The sequence below is a fragment of the Saimiri boliviensis genome, chromosome 6 (assembly GCF_048565385.1).
Source record: "Saimiri boliviensis isolate mSaiBol1 chromosome 6, mSaiBol1.pri, whole genome shotgun sequence".
Lineage (NCBI taxonomy): Eukaryota > Metazoa > Chordata > Mammalia > Primates > Cebidae > Saimiri > Saimiri boliviensis.
Genome location: NC_133454.1, coordinates 36,848,637 through 36,873,359, shown reverse-complemented (window position 1 = coordinate 36,873,359; position 24,723 = coordinate 36,848,637). Strand labels below are relative to the sequence as shown.

The following is a 24,723-nucleotide window of genomic DNA, read 5'->3' as shown; positions in this document are numbered from 1 at the left end:
TAGGGTACAAAGACAATAAAAAAATCAGTTGTATTTCTACACACTTGCAATGAGCAATATGAAAATAAAGTTAAGAAAACAGTGCCATTTACAACAGCTTCAAAAAAAAACTACTTAGGAAAACAGATTTAACAAAAGATGTATAAACATTGTATTCTGAAAACTGTAAAAAGAAATTAAGGAAAGTCAAAGTAAGTGGAAAACATCTCATGTTCAAAAACTGGAAAACTTAGTATTGTTAAGATGGTAATATTCCCCAAATTGACATAGAGATTCAACACAATCTTTGTCAGAATTTCAGCTGACTTTGTTGTGGTAATTGACAAGCTGATTATAAATTTCATAGGGAACTGCAAGAAACTCCATTTAAAAAAAAAATGAAAAAACCTTAAAACAACAACAACACTTCAAAACTTAACACAAGACAGCAATAATCAACACAGTGTGATAATGGCATAAGGGAAAACTGAAACCACAGTCTCTTCTTCACATCCCAGCCGCTCAGGCAGATGTGTAAATCAGTGTAGTAGAAATGACAGTCTATCATACACATATAGTCTATCATCAACTGATTTTCAAAAGAGTAGTAGGACCACACAAGGGAGAATCAATAGCCTTTTCAACAAATGAGTCTTCATATTTGTAGGGACAACTGCATAGCCAAATGCAAAGAAATGAAGTTGAACCCTCCCACCCCCCCACCTTATGGCATAGACAAAAATTATCTGAAAATGGATCAAAGATCTCAACTTAAGACTTAAGCAATGAAACACTTAGAAAAAAGATAGGAAAAAAATCTCTATGATGTGTTTGGCAATGGATTCTTAGATATGACACCAAAAGCACAAACAGCAACAAAATAGAGAAACTTCAAAAATTTAAAACTCATGATTCTATGTACACTGTCATGAAAAGTGAAAGACAAGTCACAGAATGGGAGAATATATTTACAAAAATCATGTATCGGACAAGGGGCTTGTATCTAGAACATATAAACAACTCTTACAATTCAATAGTAAAAAGACAACTAACCTAGTTTAAAAATAGGCAAAGAAACTGAATAGACATTTCTTGAAAGAAAACGTATGAACGGTCAAAAAGCAATTGAAAGATTCTTGACTTAATAGTCATCAGAGAAATCAAAACCACACACAGTGAAATCTAAGTTCAAAGATAGCTAGACCCAAAGAGTGAGCTGATAGCAAGTGTCTGTGAGGACGTGGAGAAACTGTATCACTCATACATCACTGGTGGGAATGAAAAGGGTGCAGTTATTTTGGTGGTCCTGCATATGGTTAAACATATAATTATCACATGACTCAGTAATTCTACTTCAAGAGAGACAAAAACATGTAACCAGACCAAAATTTGTGCATGAATGTCTACAACAGGGGTCCCCAATCCCTGGGCTGCAGACCAGCAGAGTTTGTTTGTGGCCAGTTAGGAATGGCAGGAGGTGAGCCGTGGGTAAGCTCCGCCTCCTGTCAAATCGGCGCTGGCATTAGATTCTCATAGGCGCTTGAGGCCTATTGCGAACTGCACATGTAAGGGAATCTAGGTTGTGTGCTCCTTACAAGAATCTAACTAACGCCTGATGATCTGAGGTGGAACAGTTTCATCCTGAAACCACCACAACCCCACCTCAATTCTTTCATGGAAAAATTGTCTTCCACAAAACTGGTCTTTGGTCCCAAAAATGTTGGGGACCACTGGTTTATAACATTATTCATAACAGTCAAAAGGTACCAATCAACTAATATTTGGATAAGCAAAATGTGGTCTATCCATACAATAAAATATTATTTGGCCCTAAAGGGAAATGAAGTACTGATGCATGCTTTAACATGGATGAACCCCGAAAACCTCATGCTGAGTAAAAAAAGCCAATCACAAAGGTCCTGTAATATCTGTATACAATTTCATCTGTATGAAATGCCCAGAGTAGGCAAATTATTTACAGAGACAGAAAATAATCAGTGGTTTTTCAGCATTAGGGGTTACAGTACAGGGTAACTGATAGCTAAAGGGTATGACATTTATTTTTAAGGTGATGAAAATACTCTAAATTTTTTTTGTGGTGATTGTTGCACATATTTGTGCATATATTAAAATTCCATTCAATTGTACGGTTTAAGTGAGTTATCTGTGTGGTATGTGAATTACATCTTTATGAAGTTTTTTTTTTTTTTTCCTTTTTCGAGACAAGGTCTCACCCTTTCACACAGGCTGGAGTATAGTGGCATGATTAGAGCTCACTGCAGCCTCTACTTCCCAGGCTCAAGTGATCCTCCCACCTCAGTCCCCAAGTAGCTAAGACTACAGGTACATGTCACCAGGCCCAACTAAGTTTTGTAAAGATGGGGTTTCACTATGTTGCCAAGACTGGTCTCAAACTCCTGGGCTCAAATGATCCTTCAGCCGGCCGGGCGCAGTGGCTCAGGCCTATAATCCCAGCACTTTGGGAGGCCGAGGCAGATGGATCACGAGGTCAAGAGATCAAGACCATCCTGGTCAACAAGGTGAAACCCCGTGTCTACTACAAATACAACAATTAGCTGGGCATGGTGGCGCACACCTGTAGTCCCAGCTACTCGGGAGGCTGAGGCAGGAGAATTGCTTGAACCCAGGAGGCGGAGGTTGTGGTGAGCCGAGATCGCGCCATTGCACTCCAGCCTGGGTGACAAGAGCGAAACTCCGTCTTCCCCCCACAAATAAAAGATCCTTCAGCCTAGGCCTCACAACGTGCTGGGATTACAGGTGTTAGCAACCATGCCTGGCCTGAAGTTGTTTTTAAAAAATAAAAATAAACACTTCCCATACACAAAGCACCATAATGCACTGTAAGAAATCATAATGTTATAAAGTATAGTTCCATCCTTCACATTTGGCCATCTAAACTTCTAAGAAGATTAGAAAAGCAGGACAAAGTCAAAGCATCAATTTTCATACTGTGAAAGTGTCAGGCCTGTGAGTTAAATCTGTAGTCTTTGCAATTCCCTGCCTAGAGGAAACTTAAATGTCTTAAAGGATAGCATCAAAATGACTACAGATTGCTTTAAGTCTAATGCATAGGTGTGCAAGGGATTTCATGGCATGAAAGTGAAAGCATATAAAAATCTAATCAAATAAATAATGAGAAACTTGAAGATACAAAGAGAGCCAAGAATGGAAAATGGCCCAGTCAATGCTGGCCTGGAAAAACTACTTTGAAAATGGGAGGACGGAAGGACAAATGAATGAATGGACAAATACGTGCACTGATTAGTAAAACAAAGCCGTGGCCATCCATTGCCGTGGCAGTGAAAAAAGTCATTGGAATTACTGAAAAGATGGATTTCTAAGCATTCAGGATGATGGAATTCAGATGAAGAGGCCTGAGGTACACTTTCTCGTAGTGAAGGAACAGAGCCGTTGATGAATAGCCAGCTTATCTCTACAGTCCAATTGCAATAGAGAAGGTACTGTCACGAGCAAGGTGATAAAGACCAGCAGAAGCTACATGACTGATTCTACCAAACACACAGGATGCATTTTTCTTACTTTTACAAAATTCTATTCACTAAGTTCTATTACAAATTTCCAATTTTCAGTAATAGTACCCTGAAACTTTAGATTTATCCAAGGACAATTACAGATTTTATTTTTATTTAAAAGCTTTGTGGTTTCAGTTTTAAAGAATGACTGCACTTAGATTTTAAGCAGGATAGACATTTAACCTTTAGTCCTGTGGAGTTTCAAGAAACAATGATGCTGCCTTGTTTTTTTTCACTTTGATTTACTAAATTAAAGCTAACTGATTACACTGAAAAAGAAAAACAACATCAAAAGGTTAAACTTTCAAGATCCACACATCTACATACTAGCTGATGGATTGTTTAAAAAGACTTAGCCAGTAGCAGTTCAATCTCAAAATTATTTAAGCTTTTTAAATTTAGAGACTCTTAAAAGTATTTTATAGTATACATTTTGATAATAACAAGCTAAAACATGTTAGCAAATTAGGCAAAATATTCTTCAGCAAAAAATTTAAATCGAATTTAGCAGTCCCAGGGAAAAGCATCAAGAGCACTATATTTTAGTCTATATATGATGATTTATTTTCATTTTCTGTATTAACTTTAAACATTAACACAAAAAGACTGAAATGGAGTCTAAAAGGAATACTGTAACATAAAAATGCTATTACAAAACTTACTCTAGCTGTATATTTAGAAGGCTAATATTAAAATGTGTTTTTAGAAAAGCTACACAGGACTTTAAAGCCACAACTAACAAAGAGATGCATAAATGTTTTTCATGAATTAAAATGTGTTTTTAGAAAAGCTACACAGGACATTAAAGTCACAACTAAGAAAGGGATTCATAAATGTTATTTTCATATCTAGCAATCATAGTAAAAGTGAGCTGGTTTTACACACTGGCTGGTACCTTATTGATGCTCCCGATGTACCAGCTACAAAAGCTCTGTGTATTACCTGTGCTGGCTGATCCCCACCGTCATCCTGGGAACTAAACGTTATTTTTGTCCTCAATTACCAGACAAAAACCTGAGGCAGAGAATTTGTAAAATTTGCCGTATTTGCACAGCTGTAAGATGTGGAGCCAAATTCCATCTTACTCCAACTCATTTAGCTATTTTTACGTTCTGTCTCTGCTTACCAAAGTAAAGGTAAACCTCTTATTTTCTTCTAATTTTAAGAAATTAATATAACTACACAATATAATTTTCTAATCATCCATTTTAAATGGCCAGAGCAAATATTATCAGGAAGGATTAGTTTCTGCAGTTAAGCTGGCACTGAGTATGTGGTACTACACCATGACTTCAGAGCTGGGTTCTGGGTTCCCATCTGCCACTTGAGGTTTGTGGCCTTAGACAACTAACAGTCTTTCTGCAACTTAGCTTCTTCATCTAACAACTACTTCATAATAATGCTGTTATGGATTTACATGTGCTAACACAGAGAAAACACATAGCACATAGTAGTTGCTCACAAAACATCACTCCAACTAAGTATGCTCAAAGGACATAATCAACACACAGATAGGCTTACAGCTGAATGAACCATAAGGCTGATGAACCATAAACGATTCTGTTTTCTAAGCCACAAACCTTTATATACTATGAAATATTTCTGAGATCCCCTGGGCTCCTCCACAACTCTTATTTAAGCTATTTGTATTCAGAGTACTTCTACAACTGTTTCTTCTAATCCATAAAAATTCTCATAAGCCTCGGGTAGCTATGAGCAGCAGGTGAATATTATAACTAAGAGTCAGAAGATGTTGTTTCTCCCTCCTTGATCTCTGCCCCCCATCATAGACCTGAATTAGCATATCATGTTGGCACATCTGAAAGGATGAGCCCATGTTCCACAGAAACTAATATGAGCCACAAATGCAGGCCACTGTGTAAGTGGCGTGATCTTAGCTCACTGCAACCTCCACCTCCTGCATTCAAGTGATTCTCGTGCCTCAGCCTCCCAAATAGCTGGGATTACAGGCATCCAACACCATGCTTGGCTAATTTTTATATTTTTAGTAGAGACAGTGTTTCACCATGTTGGCCAGGCTGGTCTTGAACTCCTGGCCTCAAGCGATCTGCCTGCCTTGTCCTCCCAAAGTGCTGGGATTACAGGGGTGAGCCACTGTGCCCAGCCAGTAAAGATATGTTAAATACTTAAAAAAAAAAAAAAAAACAGTGAAATAAAGTTGAATAATTTAATATAATATATCCAAAATAGCATTTCAACCAGTAATTAGTATAAAAGAGGTATTAATAAGCTATTGTCCATTTTCTCATATTAAGATTCTGCAATCTGGTGTTGATTTTATACTTACAGCACATCCTAACCTAGACTAGTTTCATTTCTAGTGCTCAAAGTCATATGTGGGTAATTACTATTATACAGAATGGTGGGTCTAGCTATCACCAGTGATCTATAATCCCTTTCTATATAAAATATGATACGCTGGAAAAAAGATGGCCATTAAACTTATATATCTTACAGAGAACTGAGTTTAAAAAGCTGATGTCAGTCTGGGTGTGGTGGCTCATGCCTATAATCATAGCTCTTTGGGAGGCCAAGGCAGGTGGATCACCTGAGGTCAGGAGTTTGAGACCAGCGTGGCCAACATGGTGAAACCCTGTCTCTACTAAAAATACAAAAGGTTAGCCAGATGTGGTGGCACAGTCCTGTAATTCCAGATACTCAGGAGGCTGAGGCTGGAGAAACGCTTGAACCCAGCAGGTGGAGGTTACAGTGAGCTAAGATTATGCCACTGCACTCCAGCCTGGGCAACAATGTGAGACTACATCTCAAAAACACCAAACACAAACAAAAAGAATGATTTCAGGAATGCTTTTGAAACGATAACATGTAGCTTATTTATAAATAATATATTAATGCTCCCTTTTAGTCCATGTATCAGACCTAGCTTTTCTTTAGAATGACTATGTAGAACTATTTATTCTTAATAGCACATGAATATTGTATAGAAATTTTATGACAGGCAGTAGGATCTTGATATTAATTAAAATAATGTAAAATAATCTCAAATATATCATTATAAGGTAAGAATATTATTTCATGAAACACAATCCCCTGTTCATATTTTCTTTTTGATATCTTACAATCTGTAGGAGATAAATCCCATTCCCAGGGCATTTGCTTTACTCTAATGCTTATTTGTTAAACTAATCTGGGCTAAAACTAGAATAGACTACTAGATTTCTGCAACATGTAACACCAATACAAACAAGCATTGGGTTTCTAAAGAATAAAAACTGCAAAGACATTAAAGTGTTTTCATGGCTTTTTATGTTTGTAGCTCCTGGGAGCTTAGGTTTAAAACTTTTCTCCTCCAAATTAATCTGTAAATGCATAACCTAAAGATCAACATCCATGCTAATGCTTCATTGATCCCAGTTCTATTCTCATTGTTGAAATGGATATTAAGTACAACTCTATAGATGAGACTCTGAAGCTAGAAATGAGGATGAGACCAAAACTGACAGTACTATTTGGTTTGGCCAGACGTTCTAATAGGAAAAACACAGCAGCCAGGAAAATATTTTGGAAGAAGGACAAATTTAACATCAATTTTGACTGTGGTGTTATAAGAAAGGCATGCATGACAGAAGACTTATCAGGACATCACAGCTTGGGATAAGGTAGAGGGAAGAAAACACATTTCAATTGAAAGATGGCTTCTACTTCTCTACAGTATTTTTTCAGGAATTCATAAATTCTTGTCATTCCTTCTGCCACCTGTGAGCAAATATTTTTTACAATCTCTTCTTTATACATCTGATGTCATCTTATAGAATGTTCTAGTTCACTATTCCCAGAGAGGATGGGCTATAAAAGAGACTTAGCGAAACAAGTGACCCCCATATCATCTTCCAAGAGGAGTAAAGGCATACAGATGTGAAAGTATTTTTCCAGGTGTGAGGAGAATAAACAACAGCACAGCAGACAAGCATAGTGTCTGAAGGAAATAGGAAGACACAAGGAAGAAATACACAGGAAAACTGTCAGAATTAATGGGGTCTCTGACGGTCTGGTGTCAAGAAGAGCTGAAATTCAAAAATCCCAAGGGGGAGGCACTTGGGAAGAAGTTTGCTAGCAAGAAGCGAGGCTTCAAAAACCCTGGTGGGATTCCGGGTGGGACTTAGTCAATGGGAAGGGGAACAGGAACCGTAAGTAGTGGTCATCTTCTTAGAACAGTAAATGTTAGGCTGGCTAGTTGTCTATGAGCCCCAGATGAGCCTCAGAAGGTTCTCTAGGTCACATAAAGTTGAATCAGATCCTTAAAGGGTCTACTACATAAGAGGATAATCCTAGGGGATTTAAGGATTTAGCTGTTTGGTAAACAGAACTTGAACTTCAGTTTGTTACTCTAAATAAAAGGTAAAAGTTAAATCCCTGAGTCTGAGTGATGGTCTTCAGTTTCTTAATCTTTCAAGTTGAAAGTGGGTCTTGGAAATTTGCCTATTGCCTAGTTTACAGGAGAGAGTCAGCAGGCTCCAACTAAAGGAAGAGGTCCTGGAAGCCAAGCAGGGACTGATAACTGTCCCCAGCCTCTGCTCTGTTTCAGTTTTCAGTTATCTTTAGGGGATGGCTGGTGGATTTCCATTAGAAAATGATTTATGTAAAATCCTTTCCTTTCTTCTTATCATATCCACTAATGTAGAAATAGAGTATATCATTTTTTATTATAAATGGATTATTTAAAGGACTGACATAGGAAGAAAAGAATGGCTTAAATTAGATATTCGATTACTTATACATTTTTTAACCCTATCCTCTGATCTCATGGGAATTGAAGAATTCAGACAACAGAAGATTACCTGACTCGAGAGCAAATCTTTATTCATCATACATGCCACTTTATCAAGATGCCCATTTAGGCAATATTGTAACACATTAGGGTATCATTTGAAAAAAAATGCTAAAAAATGAAGTAAGCTTATAAAGACCAGCCACCTGTTCTTTTCCGTAATGTGGTTTACATTAGGGAATCCGTTATGTTTTACACTGACTTAGGAAAATAAATGACTTCATAGGAAAGTCAAGCAGATCCGAGCCCTGTGAGGAAGTGGGGCACAAAGCAAAGGGGGAAACAGCCTTCAGTTTCTCCTCTCCATCTAAAGGCTTGGTAAATGGGTCACTTTACTGGTGAAGAGTATTCATTCATGTATAGATAATGTACATCCTCTTTTTTTTATTTCTTTAGTTAACACACTTGGTTTTTAGAGCAGTTTTAGGTTTGCTAAAAAATGAGTGGAATGAGTGGAATTCCCTTACACCCCCTCAGCCCACCTGTCCCCCACCATCTACTCCCCTCCCGCGACAGCTTCCTCTCTTATTAGCATCTTGCATTTCTGTGGTACATTTGTTATAGTCGATGAGCCAATGTTAATACATTATTATTAACTGAAACCACAGTATACATTAGGGCTCAGTTTTTATACTATTCATTCTACGGGTTTTGACAAATACAATGACATATTCATCTATCACTACTCTATCGTACAGAAGAGTTTCACTGTCCTTAAAGTCATCTGTGTTCCAATTATTCATCCCTTCCCTACTCCCTTTTATTTTTATAAATCATAATTTTCAAGAAAAATTATATACTATAGAAGAAACACTGTACTTTTTTTCTATAGATTGTTTTGAGCCTACTATCTTTTACAAAAAAACTAAAACTTACCGGTTCAACAAATTCAAACTTCTTTTTTTCTTGAACCTCTTGAATTTTAAAGACATATTCTAATGATGCTTCATAGAAGTTCTGATGTTCTCGGTCAATTTGTGTATCTGCCTAAAGAGAAAGACCGGGCAAAAAATGACACAGAGAGTGATTACTGATAGTTCTACATAGACAGGAACTCGATTCCTGCTCTGCTATCTTTACCAAAAAGCAACTCCTACAAAAAGTTTAACACAGCACTTATGACAGTCACTGCCCACAAGAGCTTATAGCGTATGGGACAAGAGACCCACACCTGTGTGTGCATGCACACACACACATAAAGTACACAATAACCATTGCAGTAAAAAAAAAGTATTACAAAAGGCATATAAATGTAAATGAAAAATCATGGGATCATGAACAGATAAAATTCAAAATTCTGAGACAAAATGGTTAATTTGGAGTTGAATCTTAAGATGAACAATTGACTGAATTATCAAAAATATTAAAAAGGCAAGGGCTGTTTTCCTGAAAAAGTAAAGAGGCACGAAGGAGATATATTTAACTGCAGAATAAACACATGGAGAACAAGAGGGAGAAGTGAGTATAGCATCATACAGTAAAACAGCTTGGATGTTGCATAACAAATGAGGATTTTAATGGAGGGAGAAGCATCTAACAATATTAAGCCAGCAGGACCACTTCATTAGATAAGATCTTAGACAACACTAGGAGCAGAGTCAAACAAATAACCAGACAAAAATTCAATGGCTCTAACCTGATGACTCATGCTTTGTCAATGCCATGCACATTTACTAGATCTGATTTGCAGTACGGTTCTACTGAAAAAGTATGAGAGTATTATTGAGTTGATTTCATTTTCTTTCAGGCAATGCTTCTCTCTTCCCTCTTCTCTGCCTGCTATCACCTTAGATACACTCTTTAAAAGAGACTCTGGCCGGCATGGTGGCTCAAGCCTGTAATCCCAGCACTTTGGGAGGCCAAGGTGGGTGGATCACAAGGTCAAGAGATCGAGACCAACCTGGCCAACATGGTGAAACTCTGTCTCTACTAAAAATACAAAAAAGTAGCTGGGCATGGTGGGGTGTGCCTGTAATCCCAGCTACACAGGAGGCTGAGGCAGGAGAATTGCCTGAACCCAGGAGGCAGAGGTTGCGGTGAGCCAAGATTGCGCCATTGCACTCCAGCCTGGGTAACAAGAGTGAAACTCCGTCTCAAAAAAAAAAAAAAAAAAAAAAAGTGACTCTGGCTTAGCAGAGAGACATGACTTCCTTTTCTTGCCCACCTCTACCTTCCTTGCTGCCAGCTGGAAGTTACAAAAGCAGATGAAAAGAAGGAGGTCTCTGGAGTACTAAGTATCTACCAACACCAATTTGGGAGTAGAAAACTTGAAGCCATTTATAATGGACAACATTTCACGTGCCACAGGTCCTTGAAGCGGGTACTGAGCATGCTGTACCCCCTTCCACCGGGAGAGCAATCTCAGAAGGTTGCACCTGGTGTTTGTCCCATGTACCCTTTCTTTATTTCCTTGCACTGTAATAAATCATAGCCATGAATATGACTATATGTTGAGTCCTGTGAGTTCTCCTAGCAAATTACCAAAGCTGGAGGAGGTCTTGGGGACCCCAACACAGAAGTATTTAGTCATTTCTTCAGAAACTTGTTTGCCATGCACAATCTCATCCCACTCATGCCCCTCCAAAAAGGGGAATGGGAAGCAAAGAAAGGATAAAAGAGAAATGACTCTTCTGTTTGGCACTTATAGATGTTTTCATAGCCTCCAATGTGGGCAACTGAAGTTTGATAAACCAAAGCTGTTATGAAACGTCATCCAGAGCATGCAGTACTATAGTATTTAAGGAATATGACCGTTTAATTTCTTTACAGTACAAGAATATACAAAGGCATTCTTTTACTTAGAATAAATCTCTTTGGTACATAAGCTCATCATATGGTTCACTAGCAAACACTTGCTTATAAACCCACTGGCAACTGGTGCTATATACTTTGTACTGGATTAGTAGAGTAATCCCAAGATTCTTCATTCAAACTGCGATAATTTTAAAACTGAAAGGGAGCACTAGTAGTAACTATGCCAGAACAACAGGTGTAAACTGTTGTTTGCCTGGCAAAAAAGGACTTTCAAAAAACAGATTAATTTTGTAAGAAAACCATATGGTTCTGCAGATAGCTTATTGTAAAGCTATCTCAATTCAAAAGAGATGAAAAAGCATCAAGTGGTATTTGTTGACTCATTTCCAGAGGAGAAAAGACTTAAGCTAGACTTTGAAGAATGGGGAAGAGATAAAACAATAAGAGTTTGAGTGATGGGATAGAGTCAGGAAAAAGAAGGTATGGTTAGGTAGGACAAAAGGTGTGTGACTAGGGTTTTCTTTGGAAGAGACAGAAAGGAGAGTCAAGGCAGAAAAAAAAGAGAATGAGTGCAGATATCATCATATAGGCAGCGCAAAAACGTGAGGAGGAGGCTGACAAGAAACAAGCAACATTCAAGATTAATATAAGGACAGCACAGAATACATTAAGAGGTGGGGCAGAGTACATATGAATATTAAAAGATCTCTTATCTGGTAATGGTGAAGGTGTCTGGTGCACCCCAGCAGGAAAGAGAAGCTGAAAGATGTGGGTGTGAGCAGCAAGAAAAAGCCAAAGAAAAATGTGATACAAATTAATAATAATAGGCCAGGCGCTGTGGCTTATACCTGTAATCCTAGCAATTTGGGAGGCCGAGGTGGGTGGATCACTTGAGATCAGGAGTTTGAGACCAGCCTGGCCAACATAGTGAAACCCTGTCTCCACTAAAAATACAAAAATTAGCCAGACATGGTGGTACACACCTGTATCCCAGCTACTCCGGAGGCTGAGGCCCAAGAATCCCCACTTGAATCCAAGGGGTGGAAGTTGCAGTGAGCCAAGATCGCGCCTCTGCATTCCAGCCTGGGCAACAGAGTGAGACTCTGTCTCAAAAATAAACTAATAAAAACAGTATCAGCAAATTAAGAAAATGAGAGGTAGGAGCAAATTTGGGAAAAGATGGTGATGTGCAAGATTTCACATTTCATTAGGAATTGATCAGTCTAAAGTCTTGGTAACCAGCCAGTGGACAGTGCAAAGACAGTCAGGCATGACAAAGTTATGCCTTGAGAGATGTTCATCCAGATGTCATAAACAATAGGAAAGTGGAAGAGGTTTCAGGGACAGAAATTGAAGGATAAGAATAGAGGTGTAACAACTATGCCTAAGGACTTTGCTTTATTTAGGAGATGTCTCAAGAGGAACCTATTGAAAGAGTAGTTAGTGATAGGTGGAAAACCAAAAACTGGATTTCTAAAGGGAATCTATTTTCTCCTTTACTTTTCTCCTAATTATAAATGTAAAAATATTCCTTGCTGTAAGCTCATTCATTATTTGTTACTATGGCAGAGAAATATGAAAATAGTAAGAATTGCAATCCCACTGTTAATATTTTGATGTGAAGCACACCCACACATACACACACCCACACACAAACTTACTTTAAAACAAACTTGGTATAATACTGTATATTCTGGTTTACAATTTGCTTTCTTCCTGCTTATTTGTATGAATATTTCTCAATGTCTTTAAATGATTCTCCAAATAAAACTTTTAACATATCATACTCCATTTTTTAGTCAAACTACATTTGTCTATTTACCTCAATCATTCTTTGTGCCATTTCTAAATTTCTGCACTTATGAATTACTCCTGGATCAATATTCAAACAATTTTTATGCTCATCTCTGATTATTTCTTTGGGGTAAATTCTTACTAAGAGAAATCATCTCATCTAGCATGTTTTAGGTTTGTTGAAATACAATGTCCAATTTACCATAAGAATGATTAAATCCTTTTACGTTCCCACCAGGAGAACAAAAGCGTGTCCAGTTTCCTATACCTTCACTAACAATAGATAGTATCTTTATCAAATTGAAAATGACACGTTGTTATTTGCATTTTTAAATACATGTGACACTGAAACTAACCATATTTATCACAGTTCATATTTCCTCATTAGTCTGCCTGTCTGCATCCTTAGCCCATTTTTTCCACTGAAGTGTTTACATTTCTCACACTGATATGCAAATGCTTCTTGTATATAAGAGATAATAACCCCATGTTATATACTGTTTAAATTCCCTAATGGTTTGACATTTAATTTGGTTTAATGCCTTTTGAAAGAGATCACTTATTTTTATGCATTCAGGTCTTTCTACATTTCCTTTATGATACCTTCCTTTTACTTTATGCTTAGAAAAGAATTATTTATTCACATAACAAGCATTACTTCTTTCCATCCACTATAAAGCCTATAATCTTAATAATTTTGCTTCTGATTGTTCAACTGTTTACTCCAAAAGTCTAATTGACAGCCTTGGGATTTTATTAGTAAAAGATGACCCTTCCATTCAGTCCTGGAAATAAATGGTTAGCCACTTATTTTTCATGAACAAAATGAATAAGATGTCAGCTGTGCAGGCAGGAAGGCACAGAAGGGCCTTTTTGAGAACAAATTAGTAAGTTTGGTGCTGACAGAGGACCCGAGCTGTTCTAGAATGGAGCAGATGACTTTAAATGCCATGTCACAGAATTAAATATTTTTATGGCAGCATCTTTCTACAACAGGTTTGATTCCTAGAGGGGAGAGGGTTAAAAGTAACCCAAGCTACATTTTGCCTTGTCTACATTACGTACCCCTGAGAAGCTACGTTAATACAATTTGTTAGTTGTGTTGTGTTTGGGGATGTATCTCCTGGAAAAGAAGCGTGTGTGTACTTGTGGAGTGAGGTGGGGAGAAGGATGTTACTCAGCTATTATCTTTTCCACCCTCCACTTAAATATGGAACCAGAATAAATATTCTGTTATACCATAGCCTAAGCTACTAGCAAGTCAGGTAATAAATACTGAGCTAAGTTGTCAGGAAAAACTGAGATATATTCTCTAGAACACTTTAAAATTAGGATAATGTTACCATTTCCTTAAGATGGTTTAAACAGCATCTTTTCAAAGGATGATCTCTCATATTTATCAGGAACCTAAAGTTCTTTAGGGCCTCTAACGATCACCCTTAATTTTCCCATAGTCAATTTGTAAAAAGGCAGCCGGCCAGAGCCCTGGGCATGGTAGATGATGATGTACTGGTAATAATGAGATGAGTGTCACTCTACGTGACTATATCCACATCCATACCATAACCCTGTTCTCTCTTAGGTTTCTTTTAGTACAATATATTAAGACATTTGGTCTTAATATGAGAATTTAAAACATTTGGTACATGTAAAATTGATTAAATTACAACAAGCAGTACCAAATACAGTAAGGTTAAATATGTCCAAGAAATTTAAAATAGAAATCTAGTTTTTCTTAATGGCAGATTGTCTTCCATCAGTTTAGCATCAAAATTTTTCCATAAGCACACAATTATATATTAAATTATACTATTTTTAATAGCATGTGTTAATAACAGAAAGCATACTGATGAAGTCATATATAAATATCTAGCAAAACAAAACTTCCCAACGTTAAACATCTTTAAATAAAGAAATTTGATACTGTCGATGAGAACATAAGCCGGAAAGTAACACTCCTATTTCTTTTTGAGGCTGTGGGAACTTTATAATACTCTAAGTTGTTAAGCTTGCCTTGTGGTTGAACTGAGAGGCAGAAGAAATAAGAAAAGGAATAAAGATCGCTGAGGAGCAGGTTGAATTTGAAAAGCAGTACAGGAAAGGAGGAGGCTTTCCTAGCAGAGGGATCAGGAAAGAGGTTCTTGACTGTAACTCCTGCAAATGAAGAGGGAGGAGGAAGAGACTAAATAGACTGTAGGTTCTCCATCGTTTTCTAGACAGCAGTGGTGAGCTGCCGGTGAGCCACCCCAACAACTCCCTACTCATGGTGTTCACGTCAGTGTATACCAGGAGGCGGGGAGTGATGAGGGTGCTGCTTTCATGGCTTTTTTTGCTCTCAAGGTGACAATGGCAAGGGAGTCTGATTTTTTTTTTTTTTTGGACATGCTGTGTCACTGAAACTGGAACTACATTCCTTAGTAAAATAACTAATATTGATTTTATTAATTATAGTTAAAACACTATCAAAGGGAAGGATAAGATATAGTTCAGACAGAGGGAAGAAATAAACCGCTTAGATGTGAGTAAAGTATTTATTCATTTGCTCTTAAAGAAAACTGATATATAATAATTGAGATTTTAAACTGTGTAGTAGCTGGACATGGTGGTTCATGCCTGTAATCCCAGCACTTTGGGAGGCTAGCAGGCAGATCACTCGCTTGAGGTCAGGAGTCCAAGACTAGTCTGACCAACGGTGAAACCCCATCTAGCTACTCAGGAGGCTGAGGCATGAGAATCGCTTGAACCCGGGGGGCAGAGGTTGCAGTGAGCTGAGAGCACGCCACTGCACTCCAGCCTGGGCTACAGAGCCAAATTCCACCTCAAAAATAAAATAAAATGAAATGAAAATAAATAAAATATAAAAATAAAATAAAATGTGTAGCTGTATATCTATCTTTCTCCCAATGCTGAAGCAAAGCTTTAAAATCAGTGTCACAGATATTTTAATTTAATATGAAGGCTATAACATGAATTTAATAGGTTCTGCTCCCAAAAAATGCTCAAAAAGAAAAGGAAAAGATCTTATTTCAACCTTTCTCATTGTTGAAAGAAATACTAATCCTTCACTTGGAACAGGTATAATGTGTTTAAAGTACCGTCCATACTAAGTGCTCAATTAAGTTAGCTACTGTTACCATAATTATTTTATTAAATAGTAGCAGATTTTGAGACACTTGTACCTTCGGAAATTTCAGCTTTACATGACTTAATGCTTTTTCCATATCTCAGTTGGAAAAGCTTACCTCTTGCAAATGAGACTCCTTTTTCTTTGCAGACAAATTTAAATGCTTTTCAAGGATAGAGTAATATTTTTCACTCTCTTTGTCAAACTTCTTCTTTCCATCCTAAAGGACAGTAATAACAACAAGAAATATTTCATTCAGAGCATCCAGAAAACCCTGATTTTCACCATCCCCATCTAAGTCCCATATAATTATTTAATAAAGATATAGTGAGTCCCAAGTATGTGTAAAACCTTAATTTAGTAAAAACAGGAAGAAGGAAGTGAAACAAGCCATTTCAGTATGTCCTCTGCTCTCAAAAAAGCTTTCCATCTTGCGGTGAGAAATACATGTATAAACAAACAGGGCAAATCACATCCCCTTTGGAGCAAATGGAATTGCGGTATGGGTAGGGGCCAGGCTGGCTACAGTAGAGTCCCACTAAGAAGTCTATAATTGACTCTCAACAACAGATTCTGATACAGTAGAGCTGAGATGTGACCAAGAGAAAAATGTCTTTTTTAGGCTTTTTGTTGATTCAGATGAGTCAATAATATATAATGTCTGGAGAACCATTCACATAGACTCTTTTCACAGAATCGTATTATTTCTCAGCCACAAAAGACACCTGAAATATCAAACAACTCATTCTTGGCATGGAGGAAAAGATTTTTGAATGCTGGTAGTTTCGAATAATTAAATAAGAAAATTCAAAGTCAAATGAATCAAAAGGATTCATATAACCTCTGTATCATAAATTCTGAATATAACTCTAATAGCTGACCTTTCTTCCTAATGTTTTGGAGTTTTGGGGAGGATCTGGGAGGGGCAATAGCTAAGAAGGGAGTAACTTTACCTTTTATCCTATGGCATGCTTCCACAGAAATGCAAATAGAATGAAATACTGAAGGGAAAAGGACATACTTGGGTATATAATCTCCTCCAACTATAAATATTGTATCCACCAGATATGTCTTTTCCATTTCTAAGTCCATATGAAATAAATACTAAGTAACTACAATCATAAATTTTATTGGCCAAAGAAGTACTGTTCCTTTTTTTTTTTATTTCAGTGTCCCTGAAACTGAAACCTCTGGATCACCTGAATTTGTCAGGTGTTTATAAGCACATTCAAAATGCAGATTCCTATTTTTCTCCATCCACAGATACTGGAACTGATTTTTTTTTAAACAAGTTCATTATGTGTGTCAAACACATAATGTTTTGCTTTATTGCTTGCATAAATACCTAGAAGAGGTTATTTTAAAATAATGAATAGATGCACAAATGCGTGAGTAGAGGACGGGAAAGAAGGAGAGGGGGAAGTATTAGACTGGTACAGAAGTCACTGCAGTTTTTGCCAGGTGCAGAAGTAATTGCAGTTTTGAACCACACTGAAGAGAAGGGAAATCTTCTGGCTTTAGGGATTTTTCCTACTATTCTGACGTTGTCAGATCCAGGTTAATCTATCTAGGAAATGCTATTTTGATCCATTGGCACTCTTAACTTTCTTCTTGGTTATATTTCCAAGAACCTATCATAATCTTTTCCCATGTGTGAAATTTTAGAAAGTGAGCTGAAAAGGAAGAGTAAGGTTCTGCTTTAAGAATTCATGCCACTTTCAGTCCATGTAAAAACTACTGAGATGTTTGTGCATTCAAGTATTGCCATCTATAAATGGGGAGAAAGGAGAAATCAAACTATTCAAATAACTTTTATTACCTAAAGAGAAAATGTGGTCCTACTAAGAGAAATACAGCTGGAAAATGAGTGGTACTGCACAACAAAAGGTGTGTTAAGGAACTCACACTACAAAATGTGAAACAGCTGACCCAAAGGAAACAGAGACAGCCAGGGTTCAGGATAGGGTTCCTCTCCACTCCCTGTGGAGTAGATACCCAGGTGAATTTCTCATCTTTTGCTTGGTGGATGTTACTCTTTAATCGGCGCTTCATGCCCACAACTAACCTGCAACATACCTTTCTAAAGGTCTCCCTCACTAGCTCTTTTAAAGCTTCCTATCTATGATCCTTTTTTCTCTTCTCTATCTAGGTCATACCATCTGACATAAATGCTCATTTCTTCCAATTTCCACACATTTAAATTGTATCTACTTTTAGCATCCAGCTCAAATAAATGCCATTCATAATTCTCTGCTATTTACTCTTTCCCTTTTGAATGGTCATATAGTTGTATGTATGGGTCTCTAATAGTGTTCATGTTCTACTTACAGCAGAGATTTTATGTATACACCGCCAACTACCTTAAAATGGAATACCTAATAAATATTCGATAAATATTTAATAAGTGAAATTCTTCCTCTCATAATAGTGGCCACCACAGACCCTCACAGACATTCTATTTGTTCAACAAATTATTATCCATGGTACAAGGGACAAATCTGTACAACAGCTCTAATTCAAATCCACTAAGTGAGCAACCAGCTGGGTTACAGTATAGTATAGAAAATTACTCCCTTTCTTCTAAAAACAGATGCTAAAAATTTCTCGCTTTTCATAGAAGAGGAAGAAACTGGTTTCAGGAAGAGAGTGCATAGCTGTGGTGACGACACTTGTATCTTTGTTTTCAGTTTGAGTTCAGTGACATTTTTGGAAATGTTAATTTGGTGCCAATACTTTAGCATTTCTGGCAATACAAAAATCATTCCGAGAACCACTTCCTGGACTCTTCTTTAAACTCTACCCCTTCATACCAACAGGCCAGAAAAGAAGAAGATCTCAAAGATTCCAATTACGTAGATAACAAAAACACATTCAGTTTAAGCATAAAATTAAAGAGCTGGGATAAAAGACGAGGCCACAGGAGGGACAGCTGTAATCTAGGGAAGCATGCTCTAGAAAACAAAAAGCACCTATCCTTGCAAGTCACATTTCCTCCAAAAGCCATGATTTACTGCTCATGTAAGCGAAGTCTTATTTGACTCAGTAATGTAACCCCATATAGCTACCTCTTGTTTCTGTGTTACTTGTTATGGATATCAAACTAAGAATTTTCTCTGAAATCAGAGCTGCTGAAGGAAGGAGAAAATTACCCATGAATTATTACTAAATGCTGTTCAGGATCACTGTTTTCTTATTGATACGGCATTATTAAAAAAATAGAGACTTCATACTATAATGAGATGTTTTCTGTCAATCCACAGTAACTGTATTTAAATTAGATAATTATTTAAAATAAAGTTACAATAAAATAATAATCTTGATGGAAAAAGATGAGAAGTGAGGTAGAAGGGGATGCCCTGGAAGATAAATGAACATATATAAAGTGTAGTACCGTTTTTACTATCATAGTTGATACGATTACTTGCTACATGTCTATGCAGATAAAGATAGAGAGACAGAGAGAGGAGATACAGAGACAGAAGGCAACTACTGTCTAAGTAAATAAAATATATCCTCAAAATGGCAAATTGCTTCCCAGATCAAATTATAGCTCATGGAAAGTAAGCCACATTTGGGTCTGCCATCAGTTGGCTTTCTAATCTACGCTGCATTTATTCTGGGCATAGTGCTCATATTATTACTTACTAACTGTGGTCTTACCACATGACCATTTTAGACACTCAAATGAGAAATGGAAGGAAACCAGAGAAGCACAAACTCCAAGTGTCAACTTTAAATTGTGGCTTATCTTCATTTTTAAAATGTCAAATATTTATAAGACTTTAGGCATATTGCAAAGATAAAAATGACAAAGCTGACAAAAATATATAATGGGGAAAGGACACCGCATTCAATAAATGATGCTGGAAAAATTGGATAGCCATATGCAGAAGTGTGAAACTGGACTCCAATCTCTTATCTCACCATGTAGAAAAATTAACTCAAGATGTGTTAAGGACTTCAAGGTAAGATCTGAAACTATAAAAATCCTGGAAGGCCGAGCATGGTGACTCACACCTGTAACCTCAGTACTTTGGGATGCTGAGGGAGGGGCGGATCACCCAAGGTCAGGAGTTCGAGACCAGCCTGGCCAACATGATAAAACCTAGTCTCTACTAAAAATACAAAAATTAGTTGGGCATCGTGAAGGGCGCCTGTAATCCCAGGTATTCAGGAGACTGAGGCAGGAGAATCGCTTGAAACCGGGAGGCGGAGGTTGCAGTGAGCCAGGATTATGCCATTGCACTCCAGCATGGGCAACAAGAGCAAAACTCTATCTAGGAAAAAAAAAAAAAAAAAAAAATCGTAGAAAAAAAAAAAAAAAACAAGAAAAACTCTTCTGGACTTTGGCTGATGGAAGGAATTTATGACTAAGACCTCAAAAGCAAATGCAACAAATACAAAAAAAGACAAATAGAACTTAACTAAACTAAAAAGCTTCCGAATAGGAAAAGAAACCAACAAGTAAAGAAACTACCTACAGAAAGGGAGGACATATTTGCAAACAATCCATCCAACAAAGGGGTAATATCCACAACCTACATGGAATTCAATCAACTCCAGGAGAAAAAAAACAAATAACCCTATTAAAAAGTAGACAAAGGACATGAATAGACATTTCTCTAAAGAAGACACACAAGCAGCTAACCAACATGAAAAATGCTCAATCTCAATAATCATCAGAGAAATGCAAATTAAAACCACAATGAGATACCATTTCACATTAGTCAGAATGGCTGGTCAGAAAATCACAGATGTTGGCAAGGCTGCAGAGAAAAGGGAATGATTATACACTGTTGGTGGAAATATAAATTATTTCTATGAAAAACAGTATGGAGATTTTGCAAAGAACTAAGAATAGAACTATCGTTTTATCTAACAACCCCAGTACTGGCTGGGATTACCCAAAGTGAAAGAAATCATTAGATTAAAAAGTTACCTGCACTAATATGTTTATCACAGCAGCATTCACAATAGCAAACTCATAGAATCAACCTCAGTGTCCATCAATGGATAACTGGATTTTTAAAATGTGATATACATACATCATGGAATACTTACCACTTAGCCATATAGAAGAATGAAATCGTGTCTCTTGCAGCAACATGGATAGAAATGGGGGCCATTATTCTAAGAAAAGTGATTCAGAAACAGCCAAAAACTGTATTTCTCTATGTTGTGACTGATAAGTGGGAGCTAAAAAATGGGTACACATGAATATACAGAGTGGAATAATAGACACTGGAGACTCCAAAGAGTGGGAGGAGAGTGGGGGATGAAATATTACCTCTTGGGTACAATGAACACTATTCAGGTGAGAGTACACTAAAAGACAAGAATACACAGTACTGTTTTAAAAGAGGCCAATCCAATGTGTTCCACTGACCATGAGCAAGTACCAAAGATGAAGAACAGACTTTATCACACTTAATCACAAATGGAAATAAATTATAAACATGTTATCTAACCACATTTTTCTATAAAAGACTACTAGAAAGCTTTGCTTACTTTAATTAGTACCCTTCATTTTAATGTTAATGTAAAAGAAGTGAATATGTCTACATTTCTTTGTAGTAAAGGAACACATCATTAATATTGATTCATGATATTTTCAAGACAGTCTCAATATTATAAATGGCCACATAGGATATTGTAAAATTTCCCAAGCAACTATTTATGTCATCATGTTAGTACAGCCATTATCTAAATAAGCACGATTTTGAGAAATCCTTCAACTTAAGTAATAATAAAAATCAATAGCTAAGTTTCTATTCTAAAAAGTTGAGAAATTCTTATAAATTATCATGGTGCTAGGCTCTGAAAACACATAAGAGGATTAGAGGTAGCCCTAACTATCACCCCTAATTGGATGACTTCTTCCTCTGATGGTGGGATGTACTCCTTGCCCAGAATGGGAGCCTGTAGCAGCATCACCACCTCTGATTCCCCGAAGGACCAGCTACTAGCATAGTCCACCCTATGTTGTTTAGGTGTTACCTGGGGTGCAAGGGATCTTGGCATCCGGAATCTCAGTTTGTCGAGAATATTGGTGTGGCATGCAAAGCAATGTCTCTCCTGTGGGTGATTCCACCCAACAACTCCTAATCTCCCCAACACATTCTCCACCAACTACCCCATCCACAATCTGCTGAAATCCAGACATCCTAAAAATCCAGATATCTTCCTGGAGGGTTGTTCCATTATAATTTATCTCTTGCTTTCCCAATTACATCATCACCACCACCACCAGGTGATCAAACTCATAGGAACCAAAGGATTCACATTTGCATATACAAGGAAATCCTACAAACTGGACAGAAAGAGAAGCAAGCAGATCATGCATGTCAAGGATATAAAGGAGTAACACACTAAAGAGGAAACCTGAAGTCTAACACACATATGAAGAGTCGCTCAAAGCTCAAACACATTAGTTAATGGAGGCAAGCAAATTAAATCCACGAGATACTACATCATATCAATTGGATGCTATACGAGTTAGAAAGTTGAATGATGCGATGTGGTGAGAGCATGTGGAGACACAGGAACCCTTATGCACTACTGATGGGATTGTAGAGGGGTGAAGTATTTTTAGAGGGAAATACTGCACTACTAAGGGACATATATATGTGTCGTAAGAACCAACTTCTGGGTGTATCTCTCAACGAGATGCTAACAGAAAGATCCACAGCAAATATGAATGAGGATCTTCATTAAGTTGTTACCTGTGGGAACAGAAAAGGAACTGGAGTATTTGTTAGAGGGTACATAAAATGTAATCGATCTGTACCATGGAGTACCACACGGAAGTTAGAGAGAAATATTAAATGTTGATAGATCTCAAAACACAGTTCTGGGTAGAAAAATTTAAAACAGATAGATACATAAGACAACATAATCTACAGAAATTAGATGTAAATAAGGAAAAGGGATATTAATTAAAAACAGAAAATAGAGTTTTAAAAGCTAAAGGACATAGGAAGCCCATCTGACTAACAGAACTGCTGAATGAGAGATAATACAATCAAAAGAATTGCGCCCCCCCAAAAAAAATTCAGGAAAATTTCCAGAACGAATTGTTTTAAAGTTTTCATATTAAAATGGCCCAATATGTATACTGTACAACGAATGAGAAAATAAACAAAAGGCATGTCATCATAAAATGTTTAAAAAACATGGATAACAGTAAAAACCTAAAAGCAACCCATAAGAAAATGGAGCTTACATAAAAAACATCAGAAATCAGATCAACAATGGGTCTTCAGCAACATAAAAGAAGCTATAAATCAAAATCCATAGCCTTCAAATTTCTGAGGACTAATGTATTCAAACCTAGGTTTTCATTTCTAGTTAAATTATCAATCCAGGTTGAGGGTAGAATAAAAACATTTACAAATGTGCAAGGCCTCAAAAATTCTACTGCTTCTGTACTATTTCTCAGGAAAATACTGAGGGGTGTCTTTTGCTCTCATGAGGGAATAAATCAAGAAAGTAAGGCACAAGATCTGGAAACACAGGAACTTAGAGAGGAACAGGAACTCCCCAAATAATGGTAACATGATCTTTCAGAAAATTAGATGGACAAGTAAGTCTTTGAACTTTAACGCAATTGGCTAACATGAGAGTTATAGGAGAAATGTCTCTAAAACAAGAGACTGGAGAAGATATTACCTGACATGTTTAAACCCATTAAGACTATCACCCAGGTGGGAGTGCAGTGGCAACATCTCAGCTCACAGCAGCCTCCGCCTCCCAGGCCAAATGATTCCCACACCTCAGCCTCCCAAGCAGCTGGGACAGCAGGGACATGCCATCATGCCCAGCTAATTTTGGTACCTTCAGTAGAGACGAGGTTTTGCTACGTTGGTCAGGCTGGTCTCAAATTCCTGGCCTCAAGTGAACTACCCACCTCAATTTCCCAAAGTGGTGGGATTACAGGTGTGAGCCACCACATCTGGCTGAAGATTTGTTTTGTAATTATATCCTTGTACTTGGAAACAGAAAATTAAGCAAAACCTGAAAGTAAGGCAATTATTGACACCAAGAAAAAAAAAAAAACTTATGCAAAAATGTGTAATCATAGAATATGATACGGTTTACCTATGAACCATAATTACAAAGTTATATGAACAATGAGTGTTGATCTTTTTAAAAACGTAATCAAATGATATATATTTGGAAGGTAACAGGAAGGGAAATATATTTGAAGTATTAGGGGTTGTGGTACATAAGGATGCTAAATATTCACCTTCCATAGATGGAAGTTAACAATTAAAGACATACATAGTTTTCAACAATCTAATCATATGTGAAAGCATATAAAATTATAAATTAAGCCAGCTCCCTACTCCATCTCTATTCCAAAGTTCTGACCCCTGAAGGCAAATGCTTGTAAATGTTTAAGCTATTGATTCACATTTATCTCCATTTTTCTAAATAATATATTTACTTTCGTTTTTCTTCAGTTTTTGGCATGTTAAATTCTTCAAAAATTGAATTCTGTTTAAAAATGAGAAGGAAAAATGGAGATGGGATAGAGAGAGACAAGGAGAAACACAAAAGTTGAAAAATTGGTAAGAACTAACAAAAACTAGAATGGAGAGATAGAAAGTTTCCTAAGGGTATGCTGACACCTGGCTCACAGGTAGATTTTTATTAATTCATTCATTAACTTGAGCTTTTAGTAAATACCTATTTTGTGACTGGCATTC

At 37.0% G+C, this 24,723-nt stretch overlaps 1 protein-coding gene across 4 annotated transcripts in view; it reads right to left on the bottom strand.

Moving 5' to 3' along the window:
- ARHGAP42 (Rho GTPase activating protein 42) overlaps positions 1–24,723 on the bottom strand; it is a 303,129-nt gene that overhangs the window by 69,688 nt on the left and 208,718 nt on the right. For all 4 annotated transcript variants that reach the window (XM_074400467.1, XM_039471250.2, XM_074400464.1 and 1 more), the window contains exons 5-6: positions 16,134–16,235; positions 9,220–9,330 (exon numbers count right to left, since the gene is read on the bottom strand). In XM_074400467.1, coding sequence (XP_074256568.1) covers positions 9,220–9,330; positions 16,134–16,235 — 213 coding nt within the window. The remainder of the gene's footprint in view (positions 1–9,219; positions 9,331–16,133; positions 16,236–24,723) is intronic.